This window comes from Narcine bancroftii, chromosome 13 (genome assembly GCF_036971445.1).
Source record: "Narcine bancroftii isolate sNarBan1 chromosome 13, sNarBan1.hap1, whole genome shotgun sequence".
NCBI lineage: Eukaryota > Metazoa > Chordata > Chondrichthyes > Torpediniformes > Narcinidae > Narcine > Narcine bancroftii.
The window spans coordinates 34,878,850-34,901,254 of NC_091481.1; the positions used below are offsets into that span (position 1 = coordinate 34,878,850).

The following is a 22,405-nucleotide window of genomic DNA, read 5'->3' on the forward strand; positions in this document are numbered from 1 at the left end:
GCACCCTGGAATGTGCCATTTGGCGGCATTCCCTCACCAACATCTCCATGTGATGAAAGGCCAACAGGCAGACAGAGGGCATCTTTCACTGAGTTGATGGTCTTCCCCCAGTTCTGGATGTCTGTCTGCTGTGTGTCCCCGAACATCAGAGAGTCACCCTGCTGCTGGGGATGAACTGTGTCGAAGATCCTTGCTCTAAGTATTCAGCAAGGAGGTGAGTGACTGCCTCCACTTCACCGCTTTTGTCTTGGGGAAACCGTGCGTTGGTGGGTGATGTTCCAGTTGTGCAGGAAAAATCTGACTGGTAGGATTCCTGTCACTGCCAGCCAGGCCAGGTCCTGCTGCTTGTTTCAAAGTTCATGTTTATTGTCAGAGTGCACACTTAATTCTTGCTGTGGGTCAGGCAGAGTTTCTACTTATCGGTGCCACAATAAAGTGTACTCAAGAAAAGGTATGTTTCCAAAAGTGAGAAATGTAAACAAAGGAAGAAGGTGACGGTCCAAATCCAGGAAAAAAAATCAACAAATAATGTGCAAAAAAGTCCTTAAATGAGCCTCTGATTGAGTTTGTTGTTTAGGAGCCTGATGGTGGAGGCTTCCCCTGAACCCGGTGGCATGAGTTTTGTGGCACCTACACCTATACAGTGAGAACAGAGCATACCATGGGTGGTATGGATCCTTGCTGATTATTGCTGCTCTCCGATGGCAGCGTTCCCCGTTGATGTTCTCGATGGCGGAGGAAGATGTACTGAGCTGCGTCCACTGCTTTCCACTCAGAAGTATTGGTCCCACCATATTGAGCCGCGATGCAGCTGGTCAGCACACTTTCCTCTGCACAGTGAAGGAAGGCTCAGGCCCAAAACATTAGGCGTACCTCTTTACCTCCTACGGTAGTTGCGAGACCTGCTGATCTCCTCCAGAATTTCTATGTCTTCACATCAATCACAGCGTGTTTCACTCCACCTGTTGAGTTTTGATGTCAGACCAAACCTCCGCAAACTCACGGGAAGGTTGAGGGGCTGATGTGCTTTCTTCACGATAACATTGGTGTGTTAGGTCCAGGAAAGGTCCTCCGAGATAATGATTCCCAGGAATTTAAGTTTGCTCACCCTCTCCACCTCTGGCCTCCCAATGATCACTCTTGTTTTCCCTTCCTAAGGTCCACAATCAGCTCCTAGGTTTTGATGAAATTGAATGAGTGGTTGTTGTTAGTGCACCATTCAGCCACGTTTTCAATTTTCTTCCTGTATGCTGACTCATTGCAACCCATGATCGTGGTAGCATCAACAAATTTGAGGATGGTATGTACAGAGCCACACAGTCATTGGCATAAAGCCGAGTAGAACAGAGGGCTAAATCAAGTCAGTCAAGACAATTTTATTAACATCTGATTGCACAAGTACAACCCAACGAAACAGTGTTCTCTGGTCCTCAGTGTAAAACACACAGACATACAACCAGACATAACATACATACAGACAAACAATACCTATGCTGGACAAGTATTCGTATATACAAATAAATAAATACATATTGTTTCATGAATATAAGAGTCTTGGGTAGTAGTGTGAGCAGTTCCTTTGGTCGTTCAGCGTTTTCACTGGGAAGAAGCTGTTCCTCAGCCTGGGAGTGCAGCCCTGAGGTGCTCCAGTACTGATGAAGATTGCGGAGGAGATCTCCTTACTGATTGGGGTCTGGAGGTGAGGATCCAATTACACATTAGGTGTTGGTGAGCACTGGCGATGAGGCATTCCACCAAGTGACCTGGACGGTCTCCTTGGGGGATATCCACCATATCCACTGAGTTCTTCACTCCTGCTGTCTGCTGGACATTCCATGCTGACCACTGCTTGATGGTCTTGCAGTCAAAGGTGTTTAGAGACATTTCCATGAAGGATAGGTGGTGGGCGAAGACCAGCTGACTGGGACCACTGTGCTGCAATAGGGCTAGGCCTATCCTTCGCAACACCGGGGACGGATACCGAGAGCACCTCACACCTGATGACCAGGCTCTTCCCTGTTATTGAGAGGGAATACCTTGCACACGGACCCAGTTTCTGGTGGACCTTTGCAATCCGCTCTGACCAATATCTATTGCATGCCTTGGTCTTGACCTGACTGCCTCCACTGCCAGACAACGTCACTCCTCTTATGCTCTCATCCTTCCTGATGGAATTCAGCAAAGGGTTCCATGCACCACACAAATAAGACTGGAAAGAGCAGGCAACCCTGTCTGACTCCAAACGATGAGGAAACCATTTGTTTCCCACTCATTGATTTGGACTGTGTTATGTATATCCATGTAGAGTTTAATCCAATTTCAGATTTCCTACCCAAAACCTATTTTGGAGAGCATGTCCATCAGGTATGTGTGCGATATAGAGTCGCAAGCCTTCTCCAGGTTTAAGCTGACCAGGCAGGTGTGTTCCCCACTGTCCTGCACATAGGCACTCGTGTCTCTGAGCAGCGCGACCCTGTCAGGGATGTTCCTGCCCGTAACCATGCAGATCGAGTCTGGGTGGATCACCTGCCCCAGGGCAGACTTGACACGACAGGTGATGTCTTTGGACAGGATTTTGTAGTCAACATTTAACAATAATGTGGGTCTCCAATTCCTGATATCCTCCTTCTGCCCCTCTGTTTGAAGATGAGGGTGATGATGCCCTTGCTCATGGAGACTGATGTGCTTCCTGCCAGGAGCATAGGGTTGTTTACTTCCAGCAGGTCCAGGCCCACCCAGTCCCACAGAACCGTTTACAACTCAGCTGGTAGGCCGTCACTTCCAGGCGTCTTACTCGACCCAAAGAAATGGATGGAGTCTGTCAACTCCCCCAGGGTAATTCTTGTTGCCTAAGACCTCCATGATAGAGGTCAGGAGGTTATTGTAGTCCATTCTGTTTTTAGCGTTCGTGTCATACAGTTCAGCGTAAATGGATTTGCCGATTCCCTGTATATCACGTCTGCGAGGATGTGACCAAGCCATCCTCTTCCTTCAGGCTGTGGATCAGAGCTCCCTCTGAACCTTTTGGAAGAAGAAATGTGAGCTCGTCTCATCCTTCTCCACTGTGTGGACTCTGGATCGGAAGATGATCTTGGAGAACTCTGAGGTGAATAGCGTGGCTGGTGGCTCTTCACCTCGCTGAATTCCACCCTCACCCTCTTTTCTGCAGAAGGAGGAGTTTTTGTAGGTCATTCTGGAGTTGGCTCAGTTCCCTCTGCCTCTGTCTGGCCCTCTGAACACCTTTGAGGATAAAGAACCTCTTGATGTTCTCTTTGGTCACTTCCCATCAGGTCACTGGGGAGTCAGAGAAGGGTCACACAGTTTTCTAACTGGCGTACTCCTTCTTTAGTTCCTCTACGTTCTCTGGGGTCATCAACTTCACGTTCAACTTCCATGTCCTGCTGGTGACAGGAGGCTCAAAGGAAGCAGTGGTCAGAGAAGAACACTGGTGAAATGTCAGTGGTTCTGACTGTGACGGCCTTCAACACAAAGTCTATCTGGGACCGAGTTGAGCCGTCCGCTCTCGACCAGACGGGCTACGGCTGTGCTCCACCTGCAGGGTTGCTGAAGGCGTTGCACAGGTGTGCGACCTTTACCGTCTCCATCAGGAGTCTGGAGGAGCTGTCCTGCCTGCTGTCAGCCCCGCCGGATCGTCCAACTGCATCCGTGAAGTCACCGGCCAGAACTATTGGCCTGGACGCCACCAGCAACTGTGGGTGCTGCTGGAAGACGACCGGCCTCTCATTCCGCACGGGCGAGGAGTACACGTTGATCAGATGGAGCAGGGTAACATGAGATTCACCACAAGGGGTCTCCACCCCAACCATCGCCTTAACCACTAGAAAGATTATAAAGATGCCTCCCCGTAGCAAGTACGGATGAGCGACAATCGCTCCCCCAACCATGCAGACAACCCATGGGCCACCATCGCGACTGCCTCTGATCATCCCTGAGGTGTAGCAGCCCACACTCCCATATAAAAATTACATCTGTCATGATATTGGTTAGGTATTGCAAGGCATTGAGACCTCGTGTCGTGCGTTTGACACTGTGCACGTTGAGGGTTGCTATGCTAATCTCCACTGTTGTTTATTGGAGTCTCCAATTTGCAGACCTTACAGTCCAGTGTCAGTCAGACTGCTGCTCTAATTATCTTCACTGCTTTGGTGATCTGCAACATTGATTTCGGGTTCAGGGACAGGGGGTGATCTTCCTCTGGGAGTGGGGTCTCCTCGGACCTGGCTGTGTTTGCTACCTTCTGCAACCTTCCGTGTTCCTAGGCATTTGTATTGCCAAACGGGGCTGTGATGTAGCCAGTCAGTTCCCTCTCCACAGTGCACCTGGAGATGATTAATAACATGTCTTAACAACACACCAAATCTCCTTAGAAAGCAGAGGCGCTGGTTTGCCCTTTTCTCTGTGGCCTCAATGTGCTGCATCCAGGAGAGGTCTTCTGAGATACAGACTCCCAGGAACACGAGGATTCTCTCCACCTCCGTCCTATCATTGCGGACAGGTCCATGGTCCTGTAGCCTCTCGTTCCTAAAAGATGGAGAGTTGAGAATGGGATTGGATGAAGGTGGCAGGCTCGCCACAAAGCTGTCACCTAACTGGTGTTTTACTTTCTCCCATTTAGAGGAGACCCCATTGTGATTTCCGAATGCATTGCGCCAGATTGGAAGAAACGCAAGGGAATTCCAGGAGGAATATATATGGGTCGGTCAGGCAGAGAGCAGTGGAAGAGTGAATTGTTGCTTGTCATTCCAATTTAAGATTTCTTTGTAATAATCCTTGTTGGTATTATTGGAGAGAGTGGCATAACTCTTAACGGCATCTGATTTGCATGTATTAGTTTTTACTTATGGCAAGGCGGGCAGTGTTGCTCAGATCGAGGGATGTTACCCCATCTAATCACGCTCAATGGCTACATGACATTATGTCATGTTTAAACTTAGAGAACATTAGATGCTCAATTTCCAATTTGAATATAAATTTTCAAACACTGTGGGGACCTTTATGGATTATTTTCAGAATCTGTGAGTTGATATGAATGCAGAAGTAAGTGTTGGCTAATAAGGTAATTTATTTCTCTGATAGGAATTTTTTTTACTCTCCTTTCCAAATGGCTTCGTTTTTGGCAGTCGGTTTAGATTTTTTAAATAATAAAATATTACTGTAATATTTGTTTAATTGAGAATGCAGGGTACCTTGGATGATCTAAGTATTTTTTTAAACTTTTAATATGTATTCTTATGTACTCTGTACTTTTCAATGTGGAACTTCAATTTTCAATAAAAATAGTTGAGGTGGGATTCTGCAAATATTAGCAAGGCATCATGGAATTACATCTAATGATGTCCGACTCTTGTACGCCAGCCCTTCATGTATGGGATTTAAGGCCTTCGTTGGGAGGTCTGGGAGTAACCAGGGCCACCCTTTGTGTTACAGCGTCTGATCACCAACCTGCAGGATCCACGGTGTCTGGGACGAAAGGGAGCTAATGGTGCACGATGGAGCTGAAGGTGTGGGTCGAAGGGGTCCAGCGCATTGTGTGTGGTGTCACCGAGGCGACCACATGCCAGGAGGTGGTCATTGCCCTGGCTCAGGCTATCGGTAAGCTGCCGTTGGCTCAGTTGTGGCAATGGGGCCCCATTCCAGCTCTGGCCATTCGCCCTTGCGTTAGTTTTCCGCAAAAAGGTTTGGCCGCATGTCGGAGGGAAAGCTGTGCTTCTGTTACCCATTGGGGAACGGGGAAGGCCGTGGCCAGTGGCGGAGAGACTCTAAAACCCGAGATGGACTTTCTCCAGTGCCTTCCACCTGGACTCGGGCTCGATCCCTGTGGATCCACTCCAGGATCATGAGCCTGCCCCTCACCTTGTCGACAGAGCTGAGCATGATCCGCAGGGTTTCTGGAGAGGTGTAGCAACACTTTCTGGAACCACCGAGCATGACAGCACGGAAATGGGTCCTACAGCCCATGAATACTACACCAGACTATTTATTCCACCTGATCCCATTGGCCTGCTATAGCTCTCAGTAGCCCTCCCATCCATGGACCTATCCAGTCTTCTCCTCAATGTCAAAATCCAACCCACATCCATCACCTTTGCTGGCAACTTGTTCCACCATCTCACCATTCTCTGAGTGAAGGTTCCCCCCAATGTTGCCCCTAAACATTTCACCTTTTACCCATGTCCTCTCGTGGTTGTCTCAGTGGAAAGAGCCTGCTTGCACCTACTCTATCTATACCCCTCCTGCTTCAACATATCTTCATCAAATCTCCCCTTGCTCTCCGACGCTCAAGGGGGGTGGTGTGCCTTCTTCATGATTGACTCGATGTGCTGGCTGCAGGAGAGGTCCAAATGAATGACTGCCAAGAACATGAGTAATGATGACAGAACCTGTTGCTGTTCAGTTACTGACTCATCAGCTCTCCCACTCCTGCTGGCTGCTTTGGAACCTGATTAGCCATCCCTCTCCAACACAGAGCATTCCTACCGCTTTTTGACTCCCATTCACTGCGTAAGGTAGTTGAGTTGTTCATTTGTCACATGTGCTAAAGCTTTCAATCAGCACAGTGCAATTAGTACAACAGTCCCTGGATTAGTGGGTGTAAGGCTATGGCGAGAGGTTGGCCAGGGGTGGTGGTGGAACTGGATGCTATGGTAGTGCGAAGAGGTTACTAGATAAATAGAAAGGGGATAGAGAGGGGGATCACGTGCAGACAGCCGAGTTTCTGTTTAATTTTGGCAGGATGCTCAGTGTGGGCATTGTGGGGCCATCGAAAGCGAGGCAGTGTCGGCTGAAGATAAAGTAGGTGGATGGATTTGAGGAGGGTTGAGAATATGGAAGCCCCAATGGATGAAAGTGCGGTGGGGAGGATAAACCCTGAACACTGGGAAACAGGCTGGAAGTGGAATTAGCTCGGTCAATTCGAGGTGTACATAAACAACCAGAAGAAACAGTTTCTCCAGACCACGGTTCACACACATACACGCACAGTACAGAGCACATAGTAATCACATATAGATTCAGTACATTGAGATATAATTTAAGTATTTGCCATGGTTTACTCGATAGCAGGATACGGTTCATCAACCTCACAGCCTGCTAATACCCAGCCCAGCAGTCCTGATTGATCAGCATGGACACTTCTTAAGGAAGTGGAGGAGGGCAAAGTTACCGGCCCCCATTTTGACAAGAGCACAGTAGGAGCGTCCTGCCTGGCTGCTTCATTGTGTGGTACAGTAGCTGAAACGCATCAGACCAGAAGTCAATATAGAGGGTCATTAAATCGGCCAAGAATATCACTGGCCTCTCCCTTTCCTCCATTAACGAGATTTACCAGAACCATTGGTTAAATCAGGCTCGGAGAATTATTGAGGACCCTTTCCATCCAGCACACAGTATTTTTGACCCACTACCGTCAAGAAGGAGGTACATGAGCATCAAAATCGGGACGACCAGGCTGGGAAATAGCTTCTCCCACAGGCTGTGAGTTGAAGAACAGAGCCCTTTAACTAAGTAATTATTTTATTTTAAATTATATCTTCATGTATACTCAGTGTCCTCCATAATGTTTGGGACAAAGACACTTTTTTTCCTTTATTTGCCCCTGTGCTCCACAGTTTTACATTTGTAATCCAACAATTCACATGTGAATAAAGTGCACATTTTAGATTTTATTCAAGGTTATTTTTGTACATTTTGGTTTGACCGTGTAGAAATGACAGCGATTTTTATATGTAGTCCCCTCATTTCTGAGCACCCTAATGTTTGGGACATTTGGTTTCACAGGTGTAAGTGAGAACTCAGATATGTTTAATTGCATCATTAGTGCAGGTGTAAGAGAGCAAGTCTTGCTTCGAAGCTTTTGTTCTCCTTTGGAGTCTGTAGTTGCCATTTTTCAACATGAGAACCAGGGTTGTGCCATTGAAAGTCAAAGAAGCCATTATGAGGCTGAAAAACAAGAGACGTCACCCAAACCTTAGGATGACTAAAATCAACAGAATGGAGCATAAGTAAGAAAAAAGAGTGTACTAGGTGAGCTCCGTAATCATGAAGGAAGACTTGAAGAATTGTGAAGAATTCTCATCACAATGAAGAAAAATCCCCAAACGTTATGTCTGACAAATCAGAAACGCTCTTCAGGAGGCAGGTGTGGATGTGTCAAGACCATTGTCCTCAAGAGACCTCAAGAACAGAAAGACAGAGGCTACACTATAAGATCCAAACCATGGCAAAGGTGGTCTGCTTTGATCCTGTACGCCTCTACACGTTGCTCTTGCCACCACTCTGGTGCAGGTTAATCTTGGACTCATCTGTCCACAAGACTCTATTCCAGAATTCTGCAAGCTCTATTAAATACTTCTTGGCAAACTGTAATCTGGCCATCCTTTCAATGGCTTAACATCTTGCAGTGTAGCCTCTGTCTTTCCGTTCATGAGGACAGCAGTCATTGACATATCCCCCCCCCCCACCCCCCTGCCTTGTGAAGAGTGCATCTGATCTGCTGGACATACATTTGTGGATTTTTCTTCATTATGATGTGAATTCTCCAGTCATCATCAATGGAGTCATCCTTTACGATTACTGAGCTCGTGTGTATGCTCGTTCTTCTCAATGATGTTCCAAATTTTGGTCATCCTAATGTTTGGGTGATGTCTCTTACTGTTTTATTCTTGTTTTCCAGCCTCATAATGGCTTCTTTGACTTTCAATGGCACAACCCTGGTCCTCGAGTTGAAAAATAGCAATTGTAAACTCCAAAGGTGATCAAAAGCTTCGAAGCAAGCCTAGCTCTCTTATACCTGCACCAATGAAGCATGAAACATACCCGAGTCCTCACAAACACCTGTGAAGCCATTTATTGCTATAACTTGGAACCTGGGTACAGATTTGGGAATGGATAGATTGCATGCAGAAGTTTCGAGTTATATTACTTATAACTTAAGAGATAATTATCATACTTTTTGGGAAATATGGGGGCCCATATTTACAAATGTTGGTATTAAAAAAATGAATCTCGAACATTCCCTTTCTCTTATGGGTCTCTGTGAAAATATACATGTTTAAAAGTATCAAAAAGTGAAGTTCTCCTTGTTTCTTTCTTTTAATTTTTTTTGTTTTCCTTTTTTATACATGAAATGTATTTGGATTAAGTTTGAAATATTGTGAGATGTTTGCTAGGTGGTTTTATACAAAATATACGGTGGTTTTATACGAAAAGATGTCCCAAGCATGATGGTTCCCTGAAATGAGGGGACAATGTATAAAAGGGCTGTAATGTCTACATGGTCAAACCAAAATGTATACAAATAACCTTGAATAAAATCTGGAATGTACACCTTAATCACATGTGAATTGTTTTGTTTGTAAATATAAAACTGAGGAGTGCAGGGGCAAACAAAGGGAAAAACGTGTCTTTGTCCCAAACATTATGGAAGGCTTTGGATGTTGTTATTATGTGCTATATATTGTGAGTATGTGTTTGCACTGTGGTCCGGAGAAAAGCTCTTTTGTATGTACAGTCAGATGATAATAAACTTGAATTTGAAAAGGGATTTTCATGCCAGACAGTCTTTATAATGCTTTGATATGCTGCAAAAATATTGGTGGAACTTGCTAAATACATATTTTTTTAAACATGGTGTTGCAGGAAGAACAGGCCGATATGCTCTTATTGAGAAATGGAGAGAGACGGAACGCTATCTGGCCCCTCAGGAGAATCCATTGGTCGCCCTGAATAAGTGGGGCCAGTATGCCAGTGACGTGCAGTTTATCCTCCGCCGCACGGGCCCTTCTCTAAGCGAGCGGCCCACATCAGACAGCGTCGGGCGTGGGCCCGAAAGGACGTTGTACAGGCAAAGCCTGCCACCCTTGGCAAAACTGAGGCCCCAGAATGACAGGTCACTTAGAAGGAAGGAGCCAAAGAGAAAGTCCTTGACCTTCACCGGTCCAAAAGGCTTCGTTGACATTTTCGGGAAGGGAAAGGATTTGGAGGTGAAGCAACAAGCTCTCGCCTGCAGAGCTACTGTGGAAGAGTTCAAGAAAGTGGTTTATCTGCAGAAGGAGACTTTGCACACCCTGGAGCGGAAACTGGAGTCCAATCACGCAGAAATGAGGTACTGGGAGGGAAAGGCAGGGTTCCGCATCGAAGAGGAAATCCTGAGATTGGAGCAGAGAATCAAGAAGAATGCGATAGAGATTGAGGAAGAGGAGTTCTGGGAGAACGAGTGGCAAATAGAGCAGGAAAATGAAAAGCAGCTGGCAGAACAGCTGGAGGAGGTGAATCTCCGGATCAGGGACTGCGATGAGAAGCTGAAGGATCACAAGCAGAAAATTCAGAAGATTGAGAAGGGCATCGAAGCCGAAAAGGTTCAGCAGGAGATTCGAGGGTCACAAGTCAACGAGGAGGAGGTGAAAGAGAGCCTTGTGAAAATCAGAAGGGATATCGAGCTTAAGAATCAACATAGCACTCGGTTACAGAACAGCCTGAGGGCTGTGGAAAGGACTTTGGGGCAAGCTATTAAAAAGCTTCAGGTAACAGTACCAAAGGTCATGCAAAATGTGCCCACTGATGTGTTGTTATCAGAATGGGAGGAATCAATTCCATACTTTGTTCTGTCAAAATGAGGCCATTCAGTCCATTGGAACCATGCCAGCTCATAGATCAATCCCGTTCCCTTGCTAACATACCCTGCGATCAATTCTCCCCACATTTCCATCCACCCTGACAAAACTCCGCCACCCACTTACAACCCCGAGGGCAGTTTACGGCGGCCAAGTTAATCTCGTGACCAACATGCCATTGGGATGTGGGAGGGAACAGGACTGACCAAGGAAAAGACCGTGCCATCACGGAGAGCATGCAGACTCCACCCGTGGGGGGGTGGGGGTCAGAATCGAACCTGGGTCTCCTGTACCATGACAGCCCACTGCACTACTGGAGTTTTCCTTAAAACTTAAGCGATCTCGGTGTGATCACCCCCTCATCCCCCCCACCTCCCGCGCTCCAAAGAATCCCCCTTCTCAGCCTCTCCCAGTAGCTGATGGTAGAGAGGAGTTAGGGCAAGGGAGAGGGGTTTGAGAGGACAGGAATAGGCAAAGGAGAGCTGGAAGCAGTGGAACAGGATCCTCCCACGTTCTCCACCTGTTGTGGAGCTGACTGCGTGTGGGCAAAATGGAAAAAGAGGCCTGATTTCCAGGGGAATGTAATCATGAGGTGCTGGGCTCAGAGTTGGAGCAGTTGGCCCTGACACTCGCCCTTCACCTGAAGGACGGTCATGAACAAGTCAGATTTCCAATGGGAAATCAAAAAAAAATGCAGACACTGAAATTCTTCAATTTAAAAAAATAGACAATGGAAACACTTGGCCATTCTAACAGCATCCATAGAATAGTGTTAATATTTCTGAATGAAGACTCTCTGTCTGGGCCGTTAACTCTCTTCTCTCCGTAGACACTACCTAACCTAGTGAGAGTTCCCAGCATGCTCTATTTTTAATTTCAGGTTTCCAGTGTCTCTGGATATTTATTTTTTTCAGGCTTTAATGGGAAAATTTCCTTTCCAATGGCTGTCCAGATGGAACACTGAATGTGAAGGCTGGCCAGCCTATAAGCCTGCTCCATAGTTCAAGTATCTCTCTACCTGAACCCCTCCCCCTGCCATTGACCTGGATCTGTGTTCTAGAGAGAAGCCCTAAGGCCTTCCTGAAGGTGTATAGAACATTACAGCACAGGCCCTTCAGCTCATGATGTTGTGCCCATCTACGTGAACCTACTCCACAATAACTTAATCCTTCCCTACCTCATACCCGTGGCACCCTATCTAAGAGTCTTCTGAACGTCCCTAGTATGCCAGCCTCCACTACTGCCGCCACCTCCCCCCATCCCCCAGTGATGCATTCCAGGCACCCACCACTCTCTGTGTTTAAAAGAAACTTACCACTGACATCTCCCCTAAACTTTCCTCCATTCAGCTAAAAATCAATGTCCTCTGATATTGGTCATTACCGACTGGGGAAAGGGATGCTCACCCCCTCAGCCTCCATGGTTTCAAAGAGAAAAATCCAAGCTATGCCAACCTTTCTTCATGTGACATTCTCCAATCCAGGCAACATCCTCTTAAATCTCCTCTGCACCCTTTCCAAAGCTTCCACATCCTTCCTGTAATGAGATGACTAGAACTGAACGCAAGACTCAAATGCACAATGACATTTGACTGCTCCAGTGTAGAATTATTCACCAACTAGCTGCATGCATATCAACTGGAGTTTGTATCCCCTACTCACTGTATGTGATCCTCACTACCCAATGAACCAAAGAACACTACAGCATAGGAAAACAGGCCATTCGGCCCCTCTAGTCTATGCCGAATATTATTCTGCTGGTCCCATTGACCTGCTCCCATTCTATAACCCTCCAGACCTCTCCCATCCATGTATCAATCCAAACTATTCTTAAAACTCAAGATCGAGCCCACATTCACCATATCAGAAGGCAGCTCATTCCACACTCCCACCACTCTGAGTGAAGAACTTCCCCCTCAACCTTTCCACCTTCAGCTTAAAACTATGACCTCACGTATTGATCCCCCCCAATCTGTGGGAAAAGCCTATTCGCATCCATTCTGTCTATACCTCTCATAATCTTGTAAACCTCTATCAAATCTCCCCTCATTCTTCTTCGTTCCAAGGAATAAAGTCCTAACCTGTTTATTCTTTCCCTGTGACTTAACTCCTGCAGATCTGGCAACATCCTAGTAAATATTTCCTGCATTCTTTCAATCTTATTGACAGCCTTCCTGTAGTTAGGCAACCAGAACTGCACACAATATTCCCAATTTGGCCTCACCAATGTCTTAAACAACTTTAACATAACATCCCAACTCCAGTACTCAATACATTGATTTATAAAGCCTAAGGTACCAAAAGCTTTCTTTAAAACCCAGTCCACCTGTGACGCCATCTTCAGGGAATTATGTATCCCTGACCTCTTTGCTCCTCTGCCATTTACTGTATATTTCCAACCTTGCTTTGTCCTTCCAAAATGCATCACCTCATACTTGCCTACATTAAACTCCATCTGCCATTTCCTGGCCCATTTTTCCAGTTGGTGCAGATTCCTCTCCAAGCTTTGAAAATATTTCTCGCTCTCCACAGTGCCTCCAATCCTTTTTTTACACAGCTGCTGCTTTCCGGGAAATTATTCCCATTTTCCCAGAATGCAGTCTGTGTATAATGTGCAGAACCAGAACATGGGTGCCATTCCAGTTCTGACAATTTCCCTCCCCCGACCCCTTGTCATTTTCCTGGAACATCTGCAGTGTAAACTGTACTGCAGGCATTCCAGGACCAATTCAGGTCATGATGTATTGGGTACCGTAATTTTTATGTCCCGCTGTCACTGTGGTCCGCTGTCTGCTATCTGTTGCTGTGGGCCGCTAACATTAACCCTAACTAGAACCCCCACCATAACCCTAACTCTACACCTGAACCCCATGCCTAATCCAACCCCTAACCCTATCCCAAATCCCACACCTAACCCTAACCCTAAGGTGTGAATATAAGGTCGCCCACTATGTGGACAATAAACTTACCCCAGGACGTATCAAAAATTTGCAATCCACTTCTCTTGATCAATATTTTCTGTAGATTTCCCCCTGCTCTTTTATAAATTGTGTGCATTTTTTCCCACGTTCTCACCCAATATCATCCTAATTTCAACCTGGCATATAAAACCAGGGGAATATTTTTGAGCCTTTTTTTGGACAAACTTGTGGGTCTCACGTGCTGTCAACTACAGTATGTTATGCCTGACAGTAGATGTTGACGCTGTTGTCATACTAGTGTGAACGACCAATGCCAGCATTGGCGAGGCACTTCATAAAATACCGTGATTGCATGGAATTAATTTGCCCAAATGTTTGTGTGCGCGGTGGGTGGAGAACTTCACCAGGGTTTGAGAGATCTTATGAGGCTTTGAGGTGGGAGTGGTGAAGGGAGAATAGGCTCCCACCATAGAACATCAGGGAAATTGCCAGGCAGTAGGGAATCTGTGGGACTCTCTGCCCAAGGAAGCAGTAGAGACGGTCTCACGGAATACATTTATGACACCAGTCAGTATAGTCCCGCATGGTCGGGGAACGAAGGGGTATGGGGAAACAGCAGGTGGGTGGAGCCGAGTCCACGTCCAGGTCAGCTGTGATCTCATTGAATGGGGCAGCAGGTTTGGCGGGCCGGACGGCTGACTCCTGCTCCTAATATGAAAGCCCTTCGACTGACAGTAAAGCCGTACCCCTCCCCCAACATTGTCATCTTGTCACAGCTGTCAGGTCTGCGGAACATACTGACCACTCCTGATGTCCAGGTTCATCCAAAAGGAAATGAGGAACAACAATCGGAAATAATTATATATATATGCCATCAGGTTCCCTGGCAGGACTTTCCCCAGCCGTATCCGTCAGGAAGTTTGGAATTGCCATGTTTGGATGTGCAGGTGGTGAAATCCAGAACTCCTTTTACACTCCGGGAGATGCTAGTCACTTCCTGTGGAACAGGATGCAAGTTCCTTGGCTGGGAGGTCCCGATTTCCACTGCTCCTCCACAGAAAGAAGTGTTTCCTAACATTGCCTGGGGATGGCTGACTCCTCAGGTTTTTCTGTTCTGGTCTCCCTGACCCCGTCGTCCACCTTACCTTATCTTTAGTTGTGTGTACGCCATGGACATGAAAGTCTGGACTATCTGAAATCCCTCAGCAGCAGTGATGTCACTGGGTTTAATACCATGAGCTGGCTTGTGTAGAGATAATTACTGTCTCTGTGCTGCCAGATTGTGGATGCTGGAGTTATCCTGTGAGATCAGGGGAAATTGAGGGCACAATGAGGAGTGGAGATGCAGGGCAGACCCTATCTATTACAGCGCCAGCGACCTGGGTCCTAATCCAGCATTGTCTGTAGGGAGTTTGTACGTTCTCCCCGTGACCATGTAGGCTTTCTCCAGGTGCTACGGTTTCCTCTCGGCCTCTGAAAACATACGGGGTTGGGAGATGAATTGGGAATAATTAATTGGCTTGAGCTTTCTTCCGTGTTGATTCGTTAAACGAACAATTGAATGGCAGGAGGGGCAACTAATTTCCTTGTTCTTGGCCGTGCATTACAGAAAGAGGCCTGGAACAGCAGCTTTCCTCCCCACTCCCTGAGCCCTTAGAACCCCCCCCCCTTAGCCCCCAGACTCTCTCAATTCTCCTCTTACCCTCCTTTCCCTCCCACCTGCCACCAGCACCCTCTGACTCTCCCAATTCTCCATTCACCTGTGCCCCCCCACCCAATCCACCTCACCCTCTCCATTTAAAGAGCTGTCCCCTCCCTCATCACTTTTGCCCTCCCACCCATATCAGCCCCTTGCCTGCAGCCCTATGCTCAATCCCCTGCCCCTCCCCTCCGCCATTTTACTCAGGTGCCAGCCTGCTTTTAGCTCATACCTTGATGAAGGGCTCAGGCCCGAAACCTTTACTTTAGCTACGTAAAAAATGCGGCATGACTTACTGAGTTTCTTCAGCGTTTTTGTGTGAGTAGAAAGAAAGAGGCCATTTGACCCTTCAAATCTATGGCAGCTCCCATTATGCAATCCTTTTTCCAAAACTCTCCTTGTCCCACCAAATGGTTACTCCCTTTGACAGCAGGCAGCAGAACGTCACCCATTTCCAGTTGAAGGTAGGATGCTCCGAACCCTGGGGATGAGTTGTGTTCAGTGGAAAAGCAATTAGTGTCCCAGTTAAGGGTGGCCCAGTGGAAATGGCGCAAAGGGCTTCCTATTCTGGGACACTGCATGGCCAATTGACTGGGATGCCAGTAGCAAAGGGGCTAGAGAATGGAGGGAGTGTGGAACGAGCTGCCATCCGACGTGGTAAATGCAGGCCCGATTTTACATTTTAAGAATAAATTGGGTAGATACATGGATGGGAGAGGTCTGGAGGGTTATGGACTGGGTGCAGGTCAATGGGACTAGTGGAATAATATTTCAGCACAGATTAGAAGGGCCAAATGGCTCGGTTTTCTGTGCTGTAGGGGTTCTTTGGGGGTTTAGATTTAACAGGAACTTTTTTTGACAGAGAGGATGGAACAAGGCTGCAGGAGGAAGGGATTGAGGCGGGAACTATTGAAACGAGTAGGTTAGGTTCAGAGGGATATCTGTCAAACATGGGTGGGTGGGACTAGTTTGGGCAGGTGGGACTAATGTGGGCAATTTAGGCCACAGTGTCTGTCTCCACACTGTGTGACTAGTGTTCTGCAAGCTTGAACTTTTTTAAAAAAACGTCAGTGAGAAAGCAGGTTGGTTTGGAGAAGAGCGTCGGCTCAGAGCTTGCAGTTGACTGTTCCGACTCACCACTGGCCTTTGGGGAGCGATGGCCTCCAGAGGTCAACCTGCAGTCTTCCAGGGGCACATCCTGACGCACTGGGTGGGGGAGAGAAGAGTACTGCCAAGCCTCGAAACAGCGGGTCGAGAAGATCACTGGGGTCTCCCTTTCCTTTATTGACGACATTCATCGAGAGCGGTGGTTAAATAGGGCTCAGAGAATTATTGAGGACTCTTACCATCCGTCACACATTCCCTTTCTGGGAAAGTTGCAGGCATTGGTCTCCTTTCTGACAAAGGGTTGATATGCCGCAGAGGTAGTACCCTGAGGCTTGCTGCCAAGGGAGGCTCATTCCCTCAAGTTTCAAAGGAGGGGAGATTTCATTGAAATGTAAAGCTCTGGGGCTTTGCCAGGAAGGATGTTTCCTCTCAGAGTAAAGGCTGGACTTAATTAAATGCCGTGTGACCAATTAACCTTCCAACCCCATACATTTGGAATGTGGGGGGAGACCGGAGCACCTGGAGGAAACCCACACAGCTCACTGGGAGAACGTGTAAGCGCCAGATTCAAACCCACTGTAATAGTGTGGCGCTAACCCAGGGGCCCCCAACCATCGACCCCCCAAAGCATCGACCCCCCCAACCATCGACCCCCCAACCATCGACCCCCCAACCATCGACCCCCCCAACCATCGACCCCCCCAACCATCGACCCCCCCAACCATCGACCCCCCAACCATCGACCCCCCCAACCATCGACCCCCCCAACCATCGACCCCCCCCAACCATCGACCCCCCAACCATCGACCCCCCCAACCATCGACCCCCCCAACCATCGACCCCCCCAACCATCGACCCCCCCAACCATCGACCCCCCCCAACCATCGACCCCCCCAACCATCGACCCCCCCCCTTCATGGAATCCTGCTTCCCCACTGAATTCCCAGTTAATTGGCATGTAAGCGACCCATGTTTAAGGCCGGGTCAAATCGCAGCGTTCATGATGAACCAAGAAAAGCAGGTTCAGTGCGACCTTTCACATAGGGACATGGCAAAAGGAGGTGGGATCTGCAGTATTACAGCGTCAGCATCCCAGGGAGGCAGGCAATCCCTTTACACGGGGGCCAATGCAAAATATATCAGCTCTGATTCTACTTTCCTTGGCGGGTAAGTACTGGGACGAAAATGACCCCCCCCCCCCCCAAACCCCGTGTTGGTCAGGTTCACTCAGGTAAGTGAAACGGTAAAAAGGCGATTAAATACCAGCTTTCAGGGGCAGTGTGAAAGCACCTCGATTCCTCATTGACCCTCAGGCATGGAAGTGTTATTTATGTGTGGTGGTGGGGGGTGGGTGGCAGTGCTGGCCGGAGAGGGGGCGGTGGTGTTGTTACTGGCCGGGGGTTGGGGGAGGTAGGTGGCAGCGCTGGCCGGGGAGAGGGCGGTGGTGTTGGTACAGACTGGAGGGGGGTGTGGGTTGTAGCGCTGGCCGAGGAGGGGATGGAGGTGTTGCAGCTGGCCAGGTGAATGGTAGCACTGGCCGGAGAAGAGGCAGTAGTGTTGGTACAGGCTGGAGGAGGGGGGGGTGGTGCTGGCTGGATGGGAGGGGGTTGGCGTGTGGTGGCAGTGCTAGCTGGTGGGAGAGGCAGCAGGCCTTGGGGGGGAGGTGATGGCATCTCTGGCCGAGGTGGTGGTGTCAGTGCTGACCGGGGTGGGGGGGGTGGGTGGGATGGTGTGGGTACTCAAGAATACACACTTCTTTCCTCTCCACTCTACCCACTCTTCCTCGTCCTCCCATCTACCATCTACTCTCAACTTATTAAAAGCCAGAATGTCATAAGAAAATGGCGGCCATCAAGGCCCGCTCTCGCGAGATGTTGGCCACCCCTTCCGTAGTTTCTATTTTCCAAAGATACACTCCTGTTTTCAACCTCAAAAGTTCAATCGACCTCCAGGCATTTATCAGCCCCTTAGATATTTCCATCGCTGCCCCACAGGGGTCGACGTCGACCACTTTGCATACCCCTATGCTAACCGCTGTTCTAACTGTGTCGTGAGAAATTTGCTCGACCGCGTATTGGAAGCCAGCCAATTTAATTCCTGCCATTTTACGATTTGGTTGGGAAGGAAATAATCGATGTTTAGCGATTGTTTTCTCTTCACACATTCATTCTGGCGTTTGCTGAAATCTGGTTGTCCCGACAGGAGAAGGAGCTGGAACTTGAGCAACTGACCAAGGAGCTGCGACAAGTGAACCTGCAACAGTTCATCCAGCAGACAGGGACCAAGGTCACAGTGCTTCCCGTTCAGCCCACTGAGGAAGAACTGCCTCTAGCCCAAGAGAAAGGTCAGGCTCGACCATACCTATTTTAATCACCGCACCCACCCCCAGTCTGTCCAGGGGTCAGTTGCAGGCTTGAAGTGAGAGTCCAAACTATTACCTGTCAATATATGAATGGACAGGGTTTAACTGTCTGCTGATTGCAGAAGACTGGACGGAAGAATGAGGAAAATGCAGGAAATCTGCAGAGGGATTTGATAGAGGAAACATTAAAATCATGAGAGGGATTTGATAGAGTAGAAAGTTAGAATCTTTTCCCCAGGGCAAAAGCTTCACACACCAGACGATGTGTGCTCAAGGTGAGGGGGAGGATGTTTAAGGGAGGCGTGGGGCGGGGGAGGGGGGTGGTGGGTGGTGGAATTACACAGAGTGGTGAGTGCCCGGAACAGGCTGCCAGGGGTCCTGGTTGAAGCCGCTACAATAGTAGCATTTAAAAAGCTTCTGGAACAGTGGTTCTCAAACTTTTTCTTTCCGCTCACATACCACTTTAATTGATCCCTAGGCCATCGGTGCTCTGTGATAAGTAAGGGATTGCTTAAGGTGGGACATCAGTGGGAAGAGAAGGTTGAGAATCCCAATCGTTACTGAGATATTTTGCTTGTCATTGGCCCATTTCCTTTGGAGTTATGAAACCGTGCACGTAACGAGTCAATGAGGGACGATTAAGACAATGATTTTCAAACCTTTTTCTTTCCACCCACATCCCACCTTAAGCAATTCCTTACAAATCACAGAGCACCAATGGCATAGGGATTACTTAAAGTGAGATGTGAGTGGAAAGTAAAAGTTCGGAAACCACTGGTCTAGACACACGGAAAATTAGGGGCAGGATTTGGTTTGATTTGGATATCGTGTTCAGCACAGACACATGGCCCAAAGGGCCTGCTCCCGTTGCCATTCTCAACGGAGCAGATTATATAAATGGGCCTGAATGAGTCTTGGTGGGGTACAGTGTGGGGGTAAAAAGGAGGTCATACATTTTGGTAAGAACCTGGCAAAGCAGAATAGTTTTCAAATGGTGAGAAATGTTGGGGGTAGTTAGTGCGAACTTGGTGCTTCGATTCAGGAGACACAGCGGATACTGCAAGCAGTTGACGGATCATCCACATCTCCAGCTGCTGATACACTTGTAATTGTGTTCAGCTCCGTTCTCTCCATGAAAAATGAGGATATTGCTCTAAATATGAAATGGAATTGAATGGATTTTCAACTCTGCTATCTCTTATTTCAAAACTGTCCATGGCTCTTAGTTCCAAGAGTAATACTTCTGGCCTTCCAAGTGGAGCTGGACAATCTCTAGCTTTTGGTTATGAAGGTGCAATCGATATGCTCCAGGGGCATATCTTGGGTATGGCAGGCAAGGCACATGCCCAGGGCACCACTTGAAGAGAGCACGTTGCGCGCAGTGCTCGCGCTCTCCACACACACACACATACGACACACACTACAAACACACACTACATGCAAACATATACATATTCAATACATGCATACACACACTACATATACACACACAGACACACACACACACACACAAAATACTAATTACATATATACAAGAAGCTATAATGTATAATAAATATGTATAAATATTTTGCAATGATTTACTCAGTTCCAGCTCACCATTCATCAATCTCACTGCCCGTGGGAAGAAGCTATTTCCCGGCCTGGCAGTCCTGATTTTGATGTACGTACATCACCAAACTGTTGTTCTCCAAGGTGTACTGGTGTTTCTGTTACTAAATTGCCTGAATCCTTGTTTAGTGATGCGTTATTTTCCCTTCCAGCAGCACCTTTGATGTCGACGGGTTCCCTGAAGTGGCCTCCATCCACTCGCCAGCTGCCCAGTAATCTGAGGATCCTGCAGAACCCACTGACATCGGGCTTTAACCCAGAAGGCATCTACGTGTAACTATTGCCTGTCCCTGCAAGGGATTCGGACATGGCTGGTCGTACCCCGGCTCCCAGCAGTTTTGCTAAGTTCGATCCTGTGCGAGGTGACCCAACCCTGTAACCACCGAGGGCAGAAATCCAGAAGAGATGCAAGTTCCTGTTGCGAATGTCTCCCCCCACCCCACCCCCACAACATCACTCGGGGTTCAGGTTGTGAAAAGTCCAATATATTTCAGAGACTATCCGAGAAAAAAAAACCAACATCAATTACATTTGGATTTTATCCATTTCTCTCTTCCCTACCCTTAAAATAAAATGCCCCAGTATTAAAGCAAAAAATTCCTGGCGGGATTTGCAAAATCGGGACCCTTGATTTCCAAAGCGTTGTCATTATATCCAATTAACAGGGAGAGGGTGCACGTCAGGAAAAGGATGGACTTGGAAGCACTAAGTGAAGCTTCTCACTTGTCCGGTCAGAACCACGGTGGAAACACACCTCAAACAGAGACTCAAAGAGTGCTGGGCCTCAGTAAAGCCAAATACTGAAGCAGTGTTCACGCATGGGCTTTTGAATTTGCGTTATGCTGCTTATGACTTTATAAATGAGGGCTGATTCCTGCTTTGTTGCTCTTGCTCCAGAACTTTGCTAAACACATTAAAAAGGAACCCGGTCTCTGACCTAGCCATGGCAGGACACCAGGGATTACAGTGCAAAGTAAAATGAAAGTCCGCAGAAACTGTGGTTAAGTTAAAAAAAAACACAAAATGCTGGAGGAACTCAAAACAGTGACCTTGATGCAGCAAAGATAAAAATGCATAACCGACGTTTTGGGCTTGAGCCCTGCATTATATTTTTTTTACCTTTGCTACATAAAGGACACTTGTTTGACCTGCTGAGTTTCTCCAGCAGTTTGTGTCTCTTTTACAGTGATTGCAGTGCAAGTCGGTTAGCAAAATAAGAGAACTTCCAACCAGTCAACTTTGTTGACTCAATGGCCAGCAAATTTCAAAAAGCCAGAAGGATGGGTGCCAGTGTTGAGGGGGGATGTATATTTTAGATATGACAGTGAGTCCGAAAGAGAGTTGCGGATCGATTCTTTGGTCAAGGCACAAGAACCTTTCCCAATTCTTGAGTGTTATTATGTACATAATAAATAAAATATTTAGATCTTATTTTTGGCTTCACCAGTGTATATGGGAATGTAAAATTAATATAAGATCCAGTTTAATAGCATTACTTTTATATTATATACCAAGTGCCAAGTTGTCAACGTGCACAGTCTGAACACGTTGTGTTCAGGTAGGTGATAACCCAGGATGTCAGAACAATCATTCTGTAAATCCTATTTATTAAACCCTGTCGCTCTGCATTGTTCAGAGACTCGTGTCGTGCTATAGAGTTTCAATGACAAGCAGTTATCACTGTTGAATACAAAGTATTATTATTTCAGTATTATTTGAGTCAGAGAAATGTACTATAAAGCAGAAATGATTTTATCATGTATTCTTTACTTATGTTGTTGCTTAAAGTTATAGCATCATGAATTTTAATCTACATTCTTCTGAACTATAATGTTCTGCTACTGTGAAATGTAGATTAGAATAAACATCATGCCCACTGAAAGAGCTGTCTGTCTCTCTATCCAACTCTAGCCTCTTTTAAACTACAGCCCTCCTGGGACCCAGGCGCGATTACTGGGGCAAAGGTGCTGGAAGCACCTTTTAAATTGCAGGAGAATGGACCCATTAAATCACCAACCCGGGGGATCCCACCCCCACAACGACACGCCATGCACTCACTGGAAGGACTGCCGGAT

At 47.3% G+C, this 22,405-nt stretch overlaps 1 protein-coding gene across 13 annotated transcripts in view; it reads left to right on the forward strand.

The window, feature by feature from the left end:
* The window catches only part of rassf8b (Ras association domain family member 8b), a 96,044-nt gene extending 73,832 nt beyond the window's left edge, over positions 1 to 22,212 (forward strand). For 9 of the 13 annotated variants that reach the window (XM_069907665.1, XM_069907671.1, XM_069907662.1 and 6 more), the window contains 4 exons: positions 5,449 to 5,613; positions 9,658 to 10,541; positions 18,560 to 18,701; positions 20,483 to 22,212. In XM_069907665.1, the coding sequence (XP_069763766.1) occupies positions 5,511 to 5,613; positions 9,658 to 10,541; positions 18,560 to 18,701; positions 20,483 to 20,607 (1,254 nt within the window). In that variant the 5' untranslated portion in view covers positions 5,449 to 5,510 and the 3' untranslated portion in view covers positions 20,608 to 22,212. The other 4 variants (XM_069907673.1, XM_069907675.1, XM_069907674.1 and 1 more) reach the window with 4 other exon arrangements.
* Positions 22,213 to 22,405: the final 193 nt, after the last annotated feature.